The sequence below is a fragment of the Caenorhabditis briggsae genome (genome assembly GCF_000004555.2).
Source record: "Caenorhabditis briggsae complete genome, chrIV, whole genome shotgun sequence".
NCBI lineage: Eukaryota > Metazoa > Nematoda > Chromadorea > Rhabditida > Rhabditidae > Caenorhabditis > Caenorhabditis briggsae.
In genome coordinates this window covers 16,538,995-16,553,488 of record NC_013487.2, presented here as the reverse complement: position 1 = coordinate 16,553,488, position 14,494 = coordinate 16,538,995, and the positions used below count along the sequence as shown (strand labels likewise).

The 14,494-nt window shown below is 37.9% G+C and overlaps 3 protein-coding genes across 3 annotated transcripts; 2 read left to right on the top strand and 1 right to left on the bottom strand.

The window, feature by feature from the left end:
- Positions 1–100: 100 nt before the first annotated feature.
- Positions 101–3,755, top strand: Cbr-nsy-4 (the record flags this gene model as incomplete). The annotated part of the gene is made up of 6 exons (XM_002645082.1): positions 101–306; positions 457–581; positions 1,310–1,441; positions 2,210–2,468; positions 3,487–3,606; positions 3,689–3,755. The coding sequence occupies 6 exons, from the start codon at positions 101–103 to the stop codon at positions 3,753–3,755; spliced, it is 909 nt and encodes a 302-aa protein (XP_002645128.1).
- Positions 3,756–5,342: 1,587 nt separating this feature from the next.
- On the top strand, positions 5,343–9,301 carry Cbr-nhr-236 (the record flags this gene model as incomplete). The annotated part of the gene is made up of 5 exons (XM_045236340.1): positions 5,343–5,403; positions 6,105–6,284; positions 6,426–6,625; positions 6,668–6,848; positions 9,072–9,301. 5 exons carry the CDS (start codon positions 5,343–5,345, stop codon positions 9,299–9,301), a joined length of 852 nt encoding a protein of 283 aa, XP_045096067.1.
- A 107-nt stretch (positions 9,302–9,408) lies between these two features.
- Positions 9,409–14,030, bottom strand: CBG16820 (the record flags this gene model as incomplete). The annotated part of the gene is made up of 4 exons (XM_002645080.2): positions 9,409–9,543; positions 11,305–12,215; positions 12,753–13,856; positions 13,931–14,030. 4 exons carry the CDS (start codon positions 14,028–14,030, stop codon positions 9,409–9,411), a joined length of 2,250 nt encoding a protein of 749 aa, XP_002645126.2.
- Between the last annotated feature and the right edge of the window lie 464 nt (positions 14,031–14,494).

Here is a 14,494-nt window from a genome sequence, read left to right as displayed (position 1 = left end):
AAATGCCGTAAATGCTATCAAAAAGTTGTCAACTATAGAAAAAAAATTGAATTTCCAACAACCTCATAATATTGAAAATTTGAGTTTTCAGCGCAGAACCATGTCCGACGCGAACGACATCGGGAGAAAGGGATCTCTCTTCCTGTCCATCCTATTCTCGTTCATTGGAGCTGGCCTCTCAATTGCCGCAATTTTGACACCATCTTGGCAAATTGTCAATTTGAGAGAGTACGGATCGATTCATGAGCACGGACTCTGGCTGGATTGCACAAGACACAGCAGAGATGGGAATCATATTTTGCAGAGGTAAGATTAGGTTTTTTGGAGCTGTCAACTCGAATTTAAGGATAAATTTCCCTAGTCTTGTACCCTTGTAGAAGTCCCAGAAGCCAATAATTTTATTTTAAGACCTTCTGACACTTTTTAAACCTTCTAAAACTAAATTCCAATTTTCAGATACGCCACTGTCACTGAGCCCCTCCACTGTGTCTACAAGTTTGACTATGACAAGTATTCTGGAACTTTCGAACTGGAAGATGACAATAGTCCAGTTGGAGAGGTCAACAGGCATAAATTCTATGGTAAGAATTATGAAAATCTTTTGAAATTCCTCGAAAACGCTTAAGCTTAAGATTAAGAGGTCGATCCGAGCTTCCTGTACTCTATAGAGGCGCATAACTCAAAAACTAAAAAAGATATTCAAAAATTGTTAACTACAAAAATGATCAAGATAAAACTTTACACATTTTAATAATTTACAAAATTTTGATAGCCATACTCGTTTTGGAGATATGCGCCTTTAAAGTTGGCCAGTGTCCGCAAGCAGTTTGGGTGCCTGCGCCACCTCAACACTTTAAAGGCGCATATCTCAAAAACGGAGCAATCAATCAAAAAATTTGTATTACAAAAATAATTGCCATGAATTTCTACACATTTCGTTACTTAACAAAATTTTGTTAGCTTCATTTGTTCATGAGATATGCGCCTTTAAAGTTTTTAGCTAGCGGGAAGGGGAGGGCGCCAGAGTGAATGGTAGTCTGCGTCTCTTTAAAGGCGCATATCTCACCTCCTATAAGAGATTTCAAAAAATTGTTAACTACAAAAATAATTTCCATAAAATTTTACACATTTTCACAATTAAAAAAATTTTGGTAATTTTACTAGAAACTGAGATATGCGCCTTTAAAGGCAGCCGTACATCAAATCCGAAAAGGAGCCATAACTCCCTTCATATTCAACCGATTTAAATTAATCCACCACAAAAATGTTCTAAAAACTACAAAATTTTAATTATTTAAATATTTTTCAGGTTGGCACACATCTACCATGATTCTTCTTGGATTTGCTCTTCTCACCACGGGACTCTCCACTTTTATTGGTGCCTGTGCTTGCTGTCACTCGTCTCTCGCTCTATTCTTCACCATAATTACCCTGTTGACAAGTGAGTCATACATTTATGCATTTATGAATTGCGGATTTCAAAAAAAGTACTTTTTCGCCAATAAGTATTAGTCATCATAATCGGAAGAACCTGTTTGTATGGCGAAGGTTGTCTGTCTGTGTGACGGTGTGTCCCGTGGAGGCTAGCTACTTTAAAGACGCATAACTCAATTACGAGCAAAGTTAGGAAGAAGTCGTAAACTACAAATATAAAGTTTTACAAATTTTAATAGTTTAAAACTTTTCGATAGATAACCTAGTTTTGGAGATATGCGCCTTTAAACAGGGGCAGACGCCTAGCTACCAACTAGTGTCTGACTTCAGAGGCTTTAAGGGCTTTAAAGGCGCATATCTCAAGAACCAACAAACCTATAAAAATTGTGTTAACTAGAAAAATGTGTAAAATTTAATACTCTAAAAATGGTAATTGACTACTTTTTGATAGCTAATTTAACTTTTGAGATATGCGCCTTTAAAGAGGCGCAGACGCTTAGACGAAAAGACGCATATCTCAAGAACTAACCAATTTATCAAAATTTTGTTACCTAGAAAAGAATGTAAAATTCTTTGCTCTATTTTTAATTAGTTCCCAACTGTTTGATAGCTAACCTAGTTTTTGAGGTATGCGCCTTTAAACATTCCTCCGCCCACTAGCTCCACAAACCCTTCAAGACTTCATATCTCGCTCCTTTTTGAAGCTATCGAAAAACTTCCGACTAACAATCAAATCAAAATTTTAAGTCAAATGCAACAAAATCAAAATTTTCAGCGCTTCTCTCCGCGATCGCCGAAGGCATCTTCTTCTTCTACTCTCATCGTGCCGACAATCGATTCATCAAAGGAATCGTTGGAACGTATGAACAACGTGTCGGAACTGCATTCTTCCTTCAAATGGCTGCTGCATTCTGTCATTTGATTTCATTCCTTATCGCAATGCTCTTCACCTACTTCTCATTCGCTTCCGCTAAGGATTCTGATGGATTCAGCATTCAGAGATCGTCCAGAACCAATGTTACCAATATTGGGAGGTAACGATTTGACTTTTGGGCCTTTCATTATTTTTTAAGCCGAAAATGACAGAATTCAGGATGAAAATAGTTAGTTTAAGGTTTCTAGAAAACATTACGTCTGTAAATAGGGGTTATTCGATTCAAAGCAAATTTACAAAGCCTCTAACATACTACGGTAAACACTCTAATAGAATGATTTTTCTAACTCTCAACTTTGACTCAATTTATCTAGCTTCCTATAAGAGATATCAAAAAGTGGTCAACTAACAAAATGTTTATCATAGTATCAGCAACATTTGATCAATAAACAACTTCTTGATATCACTCACAAGAAATGAGATATGCGCCTTTAAAGTTGACAGGTATCAGCAAACAGCGATTGCGTCTCGCTGACTGCGCCTTTTTTACACTTTAAAGGCGCATATCTTAAAAACGGGGATAAACATCAAAAAGTTGTTAACTAATAAAATGTTTATCATAATATCAGCTACATTTTGGCAGTGGACTACTTTTCTATATCTTTTGGAGGAAATGAGATAAATTGGCTCGAAGTTGACAGCTCATGGAACACTCTATCAGAGGATTTATGTACAGTATACCATACTTGTAACGAGCCCGGCCCGGCCCGGCGGGCCTGTCATTTCACAAGTTTTGAAAATTTTAAAAAACACATAAGGGGGGACCCTTATGTGATTTTTTTCGATCAAAAAATTTTTTTCGAGTTTTTTTTTGATATTTTTTTGATCAAACAGACAAACAATCCAAAAACACAAAAAATAATGGAGAAAATTGTATTGAGAGCTCAAAATTTGGCTTAAAATGACAAAATGTTTGCTACCGGGCCTTCCGGGCCGGGCTCGGGCTTTGGCGGGCCGGCCCGGAATTTTACAAGTATGCAGTATACCTCAAATATCCCTAAATTCTTGTTTTTGAGCTTTTCTAGACCTAAAACAACCTGAAAATTTTATTTTTCTAGTTCAAAATTTGCTATTTTCAATCCTTTAACTCGTTTTTATCTAATTTTTAGCAATTTCAGATCAATTGAGTTCGACGCTCCACTGATGTACCCTCCACAGACGCCAGTTTCCGCATTCAGAGCTAACTATTTGGATGAAAAACCAGTTATTGCTGAAAGTATGCCAGAGTTGGGACAGAGGTTTGTCTGAAAATTCTAGAAAAAAAATTTTGTAAAAAAATTTTTTTTTAATTAAATTTTTTAAATTTTGCTGATTTTCCAGAGGCGCCTACCCATCGAACGACTTCTTGGCGTCCAGAATCCGTAGGAAAAGTGAAACATGTGTTTAATTGTCTACCCTTAATTACCCATCCTAATTATCTCTCTTGTGCCTTTTCAATTTTTAAAAAGTTATAAATTCCTCCTCCCATTCTTTCAAAATCTCATTCCATTTTTGTTTCTGATGACATCATTTCTGTGTTTTATCACTTAATTACCCTTCTTTACTTAATTACCCTTTAATTATCTATCTGTGTGCATTTCATTTTTTTAAAAATTTACTTTGACTTTTTCAAAATGCTCAATTTTGCGTTTTCTTCTTAAACTTTGATATTTGAAATTATGAATTTCCAATAAAAGCCTTTTTTCCAATTAAAAGTTAATTGACTAATTATAAAAATAGTTTGAATTTCACAACTTTCGTTAGTTGAGCACTTTTCTCTAGCTGTTCTAGTTCTCGAGATATAACAATACTGAGAACCGCACTACACCAGAGTATACCTTATTCGAAAGGTTGTATCTCAAAAACGATATTAGCTAGATAAAAAGTGTCAACTAGTAAAATGAAGAACTTAAAGTTATACACATTGTTTTAGTTGTGCACTTTTTTCTGGCTATTTTAGTTCTCGAGATATAACGCTCCAAACATTCAGCCCTGCTTGATCCACTTGAAACAGTGTATACCTCAGTCTAAGGGTTGTATCTCAAAAACTGTAACAGCTAGATAAAAAAATGTCAATTAGCACTAAAAGCTTGAAATTTCAAGTATTTTATTAGTTAAGCACTTTTTTCTAGCTATTTTAGTTCTGGAGATATAACGCTTTAAAAATTAGGCACTGCTCGAACAGCTATTCACAGGGGCGTACCTCATTCTAAGCGGTGTATCTCAAAAACTATGTTAGCGAGATAAAAAATGTCAACCAGTAAAATGAAAAACTTAAAGGTTTACTCATTTTATTAGTTAAACACTTTTAAAAGCTATTTTAGTTCTCGAGGAATAACGCTTTAAACATTAGACTCTGCTAGAACCGCTAAGAACAAAGATATACCTCATTCTAATAGGTGTATCTCAAAAACTGTAACAGCTAGATAAAAAATGAAAACTATCCAAAAAAGAGCTTAAAATTTTACCCACTTTACTAGTTGAGCACTTTTTTTTTGCTATCTTAGTTCTGGAGATATAACGCTCTAAACATTTAGCACTGCTGGAGCCGCTAAGAACAAAGGTTTACCTCATTCTAAAGGGTTTATTTCAAAAACTAGCTAGATCAAAAATTTTAACTATCAAATAAAGAACATGAAATTTTACACATTTTCCTAGTTGAAAACTTTTTTCTATCTCTTTTGGTTCTCAAGATACAACACTCTGAACATTCTAGCCCCCAGGATTGCTCATCCCTCTTTTCTGACTACGGTAAAAAAGAAAAAGCTCAGCTTTTCGGGGGGGGGGGGGGGGAAGAAAAGAGATAATCCCCTATCCCCTACTCGAATGACACTCTGTCCCTTTAAACTGAAAGAATTCTCACGTTCATTGACCTACTTTTTCCCCTTTTTTAAATCCCCCTCTTGCTTAAAGGACCCTTCATTTTATAAGCTCCGCCCACTTTTTACTTTTTTCTTTGAAAACAAATTTCGGAAACAAAAAAGTTTCCGAAAGAATGATGATGCTTTGTAATGTGGAACCACCGAGTTGTAGAGTTTGTGGAGATCGAGCATCAGGTAAGAGAAATAGTGTGGGGAGAGGAGAGAGGGAAGAGAAGGCAGAGTGTCTCGTTTCTCTGCGTCTCGCGCCTAATGTTTAAAGAGTAATATCTCAAGAACTAAAATAGCTTTCAAAAAATGATTAACTGATACAATGTGTAAAATTTTAAGTTCTTCAAATTTTAAGCTCTTGTGCCTAATGTTCAAAGCGTTATATCTCAAAAACTATCAAAGCTAGTACAAAGATTTCAATTGACAAAATGTGTAAAACGTTGTGTTCTTTATTTTGTTAGTTGACATTTTTTATCTAGCTGCTATAGTTTCGGAGATACACCTCTTACAAGAATAAAGCATACCCTTGAGCCTATCCCTTCCAGAAGTCCTTAATGTTTAAAGCGGCATTTCTCGAGAACTAAAAAAAAATAGAAAAAGTTTCTACCTAATAAAATGTGCAAAATTTAAAGTTCTACATTTTGCTAATTACCAATTTTAAGCTAGCTATCATAGTTTCTAAGGTATACCCCCTAGAATGAGGTGTACGCTTGTACCTGGCGGTTCCAGCAGTGCTTAATGTTCAAAGCGTTATATTTCAAGAACTAGAATAGCTAGAAAAAAGTGTTTAACTAATAAAATGTGTTAAATTTCAAGTTCTTTATTTTGTTAGTAAAAATGTTTTATGTTGCTCTCCCAGAAACGAAACTACAAGCGTTTCTTTTTAGGCCGTCACTACGGAGTGCTCTCCTGCGATGGATGCCGTGGATTTTTCAAGCGTTCCATTCGAAGAAATCTTCGATACACCTGCAAAGAAGCCAAGCGATGCGTAATAGACGTCGTTCGTCGGAATCAATGTCAATCGTGTCGATTTCAGAAGTGTTTGGCTGTTTCTATGAATCGACATGGTGAGTTTGGAGTTTTGAAGCGAAAAATTTGATCTACCTCTTCCATTGGAAGTTTTAGCTCCACCAGGAAGAGACGCAGAGAAAGGATAGCTTCTCGTTGTCTGCGTCTCTTCTATAATTTCTGAATTTCTGAACTTCCAGCCGTCCAACATGAACGCCTCGACACTCCACCCCGATCAACCGCCCCGGCAGTTAGAACCAAAAAAGTGAAGAAAATAAAACTCCCCGAAACCATTGATCAATCTCTACTAGACCCTGTCACTTGTCTATCTACAGTAATCCAATGGTGGTCCTCTCTCCCACCAGCCAACACCTTCCCAGCGTCTGATAGAAGAGTAAGTGTACTCTAGCGACAATTAGATCTCGAAAAAATCTGTTTTCAGATAATATTCTCAAATTGCTGGCACTCTCTATTCCTATTCCACATTATTTGTCAGCCGGGGAGTAGTTTGATCAACGAGTGTACCAATGAAAAACTCCGATCGATCCATAAATCGGTAAAAGCGCTGAATTTGAATGTGGTCGAGCAGTGGGCGATAACAGTGATATTAATTTATCGATCGGGTAGGTCAGAAAGAGGCCAAAAAAGGATTTTAAAAAGAAAAAAAACAAGTTTCCCAAGTGATTGAGCCCGCGAGGTTCCCACAGGTAGAGGGGGACTGCTGAAAAACTGCTAAATGACAGCTGAAGAGGCGCAAACTGGCGAATGATTGCTAGTTGGCAGCCGAAGGAGAACTGACGGGCCGTCGACGGTCCGTCGACGGACAGTCGGAACCCCTTGGAAAACAGACTTGAAGGTTTTCATTGAAAATCATTCAGAAAACAATTTCTCATACCCCCACTAGATAATAGGAAATGATAGAATCTTATTTTCCTAAAATAGGACCACCCATACTTGTGAAATTTCGGCCCGGCCCGGTTCGGCCCGGCGGCCCGGGCCGGGAGAAAATTTTCAGGGCCCGGCCCGGCCCGGCCCGGCGGCCCGGCAGAAAAAAAACAAAATTTTTGAAAAATGAATTTAAACAGTCGCCATTTTTGTCAAAGCGATAAACAACGCGAATGCGGAATTTCGGGGCAAATTCTCTTACACAACCATCTCTTATACTACCTTTCTCTTATACTACCGAGTCTCTTTTACTACCACTGTCTCTTATACTACTTTTTTCAATGTGTCTCTCATACTACCAAGTCTCTTTTACTACCAAGGTCTCTTATACTACTTTTTACCACAGAGTCTTCCATACTACCAATAGAAACAAGACTTTCGGCCTAAGCCTATAGTTGGCAAAAAATTTGGGGGGTACAAGGGGGTACAACTGATTTAGGGGTACAAAATTGGTGATTCGAGGGTACAAAATTCGTAGGTTCAAAAATTCGGGGGTGAAAACTACCAATGATTCTGGGGTACAACCCATTTCATACAGGGGTACAACGCTTGTGATTCGGGGGTACAGTTTTTTTAAAGGAGTTTCTGCATTCCTGCATTTCAGAGCTTGAAAATCTCAGAATTCTTAGAACTTCTGAATTTTTGAATTTCAGTATTTCTGAATCTTAGAATTTCGGAACTTCAGAAACTGAGAATCTGAGAACTTCCGAATTTCAGAATCTCAGAATCTCAATATTTCTGAATTTTCAAAAATTACGGCAGAAAATGTTCACTTCTCATTGTCTTTTGATTGTTCTTTTTGATTTTAATGTTTAATTTAGGTTTTAAAACCCAGTTCATTGATTTTTAGAATGTATTGAAAAATAACTCGAAGAAAAAAAACACTGAATACCTTTTTTCGAAACAATGATTCAACTTTTCGCTCAAGATTTTGAAGTTCGCGGTAAACTTCCGGGCCGACCGGGCCGGGCCGGTGAAATTCGTGTTTCGGCCCGGCCCGGCCCTTCACAAGTATGGGACCACCTCAAAAAATAGGTTGTTAAACGACTGCTGAATGACAGTCGAAGAGGCGCTGACTGGTCAATGACCGGTGGTTGGCGGGCCAAATTTCTGCAGAATGGAAAATTTGGTTGAAAAAAGATGTTTCTCTTAAAACATGATAAAAGTCATAGAGGGATCTGGGAATCTATAAAATGTGTTATTAGAAGCACTTCTACGAAAATTAGAATCTGAGGCGCGATTGGTGAAAAACGGCTAAATGACAGTCGAAGAGGCGCTGACTGGTGGATGGCGGCTGGAAAAAAAACGCTGTAAAATGAATTTCTAATCTGCAGATCCAAAGGCAAGAGCGCAAGCCACTCAGCCACGAAGCACACTTCAGAGAGTAGGTGAGGAAGGCGTAGACAAGGTGGCGGAAGCAGGGAACTCGTAAGCCTCAGTAAAAATCCTAAGCCTCAGTAAAATTCCCTAAGCCTCAGTAAAATTCACTAAGCCTCAGTAAAATCCTGAGCCTTAGTAAAAATTCCTAAGCCTCAGTAAAAATTCCTAAGCCTCAGTAAAATTCCCTAAGCCTCAGTAAAATTCACTAAGCCTCAGTAAAATTCACTAAGCCTCAGTAAAATCCTGAGCCTCAGTAAAAATTCCTAAGCCTCAGTAAAAATTCCTAAGCCTCAGTAAACATTCCTAAGCCTCAATAAAAATTCCTAAGCCTCAGTAAGAATTCTAAGCCTCAGTAAAAATCCTAAGCCTAAGTAAAAAATTCTAAGCCTCAGTAAAAATTCCTAAGCCTCAGTAAAAATTCCTAAGCCTCAGTAAAAATAAAAATCGCCATAACTTTCTTCAAAATTGACCTAGAAATCTGATTTTTGGACCAAAATGACTTGAATTTTCTGTATTTTCAGAGGATGGTCGTTTGGAATCGAAACCTGAAATCCTTTCCACTCAAATCGGTGCCATGCAACTACTGGCTGAAAATCATGCGGCCCGAATTTTCCAATCCGGCAGCAATCGAAGCGCTCAACTTCTCCTAGTTCCTTTGTCCATAATTCAAATTCCAGAATCTGAAATTCGCGAAACTTTCTTCAAAGATCAACAGGATCTAGACGTGATTTGTAGGATGGCTGTTCATTAAACTCTATTATTCTATGACTCCTAAAAGTTTGAAAAAACAATAAACCCGTTATTAAAATAACAGAAAACGATACAAAATTGAAAATGGGATAAATTTTTTCGAGAAAATTAGTTAAACATCGTCTTTGGGCAGCACATCTCCACCATATCGACGAGATGCTTGTCTCCGAATTTCGGTTTCCCAATCAGTTGTTTGACGTCTTCATAGTTTAGAACTTCTCGTTTTAGAAGAGCTTGGGCGATCTGGAAAAATTTGAATTATGAAAAAAAAACGTATTTTTTATTTCATTAAAATGTGTAGAAAAATTTGTAAAATCTCGAAAAATCGCTCAAAAATCACTTCTTTTGAAATTCCAAAAATTCCGAAAAAATCAAAATTTCAGCTTTTTTTGGGCCTTTTTAGCCAATTTTCAGTCATTTTAAACCTATTTTAGCATATTTTTAGCCATTCTGAGCCTATTTTTGACTATTTTCTGTTATTTTTAGCCTATTTTGAGGTTATTTTAGCCAATTTCGAGTAATTTTTAACCCATTTTAGCCTTTTTTTAGCCATTCTGAGCCTGTTTTTTACCATTTTTTTCTGAAAATTTTGCCGCCAAAACTGAAAAGTGATTTCCTCGCGATTTTTCGAATGCAAAATTATTTTTTTTTCTCCGATTTTTCGCAAAATTTATATATTTTCTACAGTAATCTGCAATTATCTTCGCGGACATCATCCAAAAGAAGTCAAATTTCAGATGAAAAAATTCGGAAAAATCGAAAAAGAATCTTCAAAAATAGCTGAAAACCCTGAGAATTCTAAAAATGTTGCACAAAAATCGAAGAAAAAAACCAATTTTTCCCTCGAAAAATCGCGAAGAAATCGCTAATTTTGAGAGCTTTTCAGTTTTAGCGGCAAAATTTTCAGAAAAATTCGGAAAAATAGGCTTAGAATGGCTGAAAATACGCTAAAATGGGCTAAAAATGACCGGAAATCGGATAGAAATGCTCCCAAAAAGATGGAGCTGGAATTTTGAATTTTTGGGATTTCGAGAAAATTCTTTTTTGAAGCGATTTTTTGAATGTTTTCTTTGTTTCTATTACTCTTGTCCGAAATCAATGCACTTTGCGGCCGAGAAAACAACGGTGGGCGGAGCTTAGCTCCCACAGAGAGAAACTTACTGTATTTTTCAAATTATTGCACGCGCCTTTAAAGGGGGACTCCGTTCAAATTTTTTATTGCATTAAAATGTGTTAAAAGTTATCTATTTTCCTAATATTATTGCGAAATTTTTTTTCAAAAATCAGAAATCCCCAAAAAACGGCGTTGAAAAGGAAAAAAATTTAAAAAAAAGGTGCCGCCNCAGGACGANGATNTTCANNGAGAAACCTAGGCCACCCGTGCGGCGCGACTTTCTTACCGGACAATTTTTCCGGATTTTTTTCGCTTTTATCTCCGACAGGTAAAAAACGTTAAAAAACACTGTCGGCCANCTTGAAAATAATGCTATCAGGTGCCGTGGCCTAGGTTTCTCATTGCGCGGGAATTCAAATCCTCGTCCCTCGGCGGCACCTTTTTTGAATTTTTTCATTTTCAACGGCGTTTTTCGGGGATTTCGGATTTCTTTCAAATTTTTTCGCAATAATATTCGAAAAATAGATAACTTTTGAAACATTTTAATACAAAAAAAAATTTTGGTCGGATTCCCCCTTTAAAACAGTACCTTAACATTTATCGAATTTTCTCAAATTTCTCTCACTTTTTCGCTTGTTTCTGTATAATTTTGTGTAATCTTGCAAATCTTTAATTTATTTTTCTTATAAAATAGAAAAAAAAACAGCCAAATAGGGCCCGAAATAAAAAACGTCCGAGGTACGGTATTTAAAGGCGCATGCATCAGTTTGTTTTTTCGCTCTGCGCCCGACGGTGCGATTTTGAGTAAATTTTCGGCCGCAACGTGCATTGATTTCGGACGAGAGTAATACATCTACACATTTCCATACAATTTAAGTTAGAAAACTAGCTTTTGTGCCTACCGTTTCCAATTTATCCATATTATCCTTAATCAACTTCGTCGTCGTCTCACTAGCCTTCGCAACCATCAACGACGCCTCCTGATCGAAAACCGCTGCGAACTTCTTGGAATACGGTTTGATTTGGAATCCCTCCGTATTCGGAAACGACAGTGGTCCCACATTCTCGCTCATTCCATACAACTTGACTTGTGCGTACGCCGACTTTGTCACCTTCTGAAGATCATCCTGTGCTCCAGATGTGATCCGCCCAAATTTCAAATTCTCAGCACATCGTCCTCCCAACATCATACACATTCTATCAAACAGCTCCTCCTTCGCAAACAGCTTCTTGTCACGTGGAGAATACTGAGCGAATCCGAGAGCTGCAGAGGTCCGAGGGATAATTGTGACCTTGAGAAGAGCATCAGTGTGCTCCAGCATCCATCCAACAAGGGCGTGTCCTGCTTCATGATACGCAACGACTTCTCTCTCCTCTTCTACCAAACTACGACTTCTTTTCTCTGAGCCAGCTAACACTCTATCCAGGGCATATTCTACATCCTTAATGGTCACTACGTGCTTCTTATTCGACGCCGCTCGAATAGCCGACTCATTACACACATTCATAATATCGGCACCTGAGAATCCGGGCGTCATCGCTGCCAGCCTCTGAGAGTATTCTTGTGGCGCATGATCCAGCTTAATCTTCCTCATATACAGCTCAAACATGTCTTTTCTCTCCAACATCGTCGGCAAATCGATTGAAATGTGTCTATCGAATCTTCCAGGTCTCAATAGAGCCTTATCCAGGACATCAGCTCGATTTGTGCTTGCCAGAACGACAACACCATTTCCAGATCCCATTCCGTCCATTTCGACGAGTAGCTGATTCAGCGTTTGCTCCTCTTCACCGGAACCACCTGCGAAAAGAATAGGTTAAGATCATAATTTGATTCATAAGCCTCAGTGAATGCCACGTGGCAAGTTTTCTAGCACAATTTTGAGCCGAGCTAGGGCTATTATCAGTCAAGAATCGTACGCCAGGAAGACGGATTTCTAAGCCTCAGTAAAAAACACCTGGCAAATTTCATCTTCTAGTTGAATTTCTGACCGAGATACAGCTAATAATTTCGGTGAAAAATTCCTAAGCCTCAGTAAAAATTCCTAAGCCTCAGTAAAAATTCCTAAGCCTCTGTAAAAACTTCCTAAGCCTCTGTAAAAACTTCCTAAGCCTCAGACTCAGTAAAACTAAAAATCGCTATAACTTTCTTCAAATTTGAGCTAGAACATTGATTTTTGTACCGAAATGACTGGAATTCTCGGGAGAATGTTTTCAGCAATTTTTTAAATCAAAAATTTTTATGGAGGCTTGCCAATAGTAAACAGCATTTAAAACTAAAATCGCCATAACTTTCTTCAAAATTGGCATAGAAATTTGATTTTTGTAAAGAAGAAACCTCCAAATCCACCAGCTCCTTTCCCCTCGCTCCTCTTCCTTCCAATCGCATCAATCTCATCGATATAGATAATACATGGTGCTCTCGTTCTCGCCTCCTTGAACAGCCCACGAATCCTAGACGCTCCTAAGCCACCAATAACTTCTACAAACTCAGATCCATTCATTGAAATGAAAGGAACCGTTGATTCCGCGGCCAACGCCTTCGCCAGTAAAGTCTTTCCACATCCAGGCGGTCCGGTGAGCAACGCGCCACGTGGCAATTTGGCTCCAAGCTTTGTGAAGCGTCCAGGATTCTTGAGGTAATCCACGAATTCACGAACTTCAACCTTCGCTTCAGAGCAGCCGGCGACATCCTTGAACTTGATTTTCAGTTGTTTCTTGCCTTCAGCACTGTGTGGATCGATGATTGTGAACTTTCCTTTTGTCATATTCGACATCATATCCGTCATATTAAAGGATCCTTTGAACTTTCGGAACAACAGAAAGCCACCAATTAGAAGACCGCCCAAGAAGATTATAGTCATCCATTGAGTTATGTTCTCACTTCTCTTATACTCTATTTGAGTCCAATGCTCTGGAGGGAGTCCTAGTGCTGCTTCAGCCGCTCGCACTTCTGTCTCAAACCGTCCCACCGATGGAATCCCAACCCTATACATGTTGGCAAGACGCTCCCCGCGAGAATTCTTGGCTCCAGTGTCATAAACGTATAAATATGCGATATCTTGCTCCGGGAGCACGATAATCCGGTAGATTTGTCCTGTTGGCAGTAGCTCATTGATAAATTCACTCCAGGAGATTTTATCAGCTGTCACACCTCCACTGGTCTTCGGCGAGAGCATGAAGAGGACACCATAGGCGAATAGAGAGATCGCCAGCCATCTTTTCATCTTCTCCATTAGCTTTTTTCGAGGATCATCGTCTTTTCCACCTCCACCCCCATTTTCATTGCCTTCGCTGGCTTGTTTAGCGTCTTCTTTCGTTTCTCGGTGACCTTTTGAGCTCCAGGAGATTTCAATCCATGGATTTTTGTAAACATTTTTCTCTGATGAAGATGTAGGTTCCTCTCGTTTCGGTCTCGACCTCCTTTGTGGGAATTGACGGGCTGAAAATTTAAAAATTATAATTTTTGAAGATTTTCACCAAAATCGGGATTTTCTCTACTTTTTTAGCTCTTACCATTCAAAATCTGCGGCAGCACTGACAAAAATCGATTCACAGACGTATGGAAAGCCTGTGTTCTGTGTAGAATCCATCCGGATTTTAGAAGGAGGTGCATTCTGGAAAAAAAACCCGATTTGCGTCATTTTTTTTTAGATTTTTCAAGGTTCAATAGCGAATTTTCATGAATATTCAGACAAATTTGAGCAATTTTTCAAACTATATTTCAGTCAAAACCCCCTTTTTAACCCTATTTTCCGTTTTTTTTTCTTCTAAAAAAATTTATTTTTATTCGGCCGGAAAGTGCGCCTTGTTTAGCGGGAGGCGGCATACGGAGCATCGTTTAAACTAGTTTTTCAGATTTAAAAATTTCAGAATTTAAAGACAAAAATCTAAATATTTCAGTTTCAGCAAAATTTTAAATCTAAATTTTCTCTAAATTCTTATAAGCTAGTACAAACGATGCTCCGAAATCCCGCCTCGCACTAAACAACGCGCGCATGAAATTTTATTTTAATTTTGCATTTTTTCATTTAAAAAACCTTTTTTTTCTTAAAATAACCTGGATTTCTATTTTGAAAA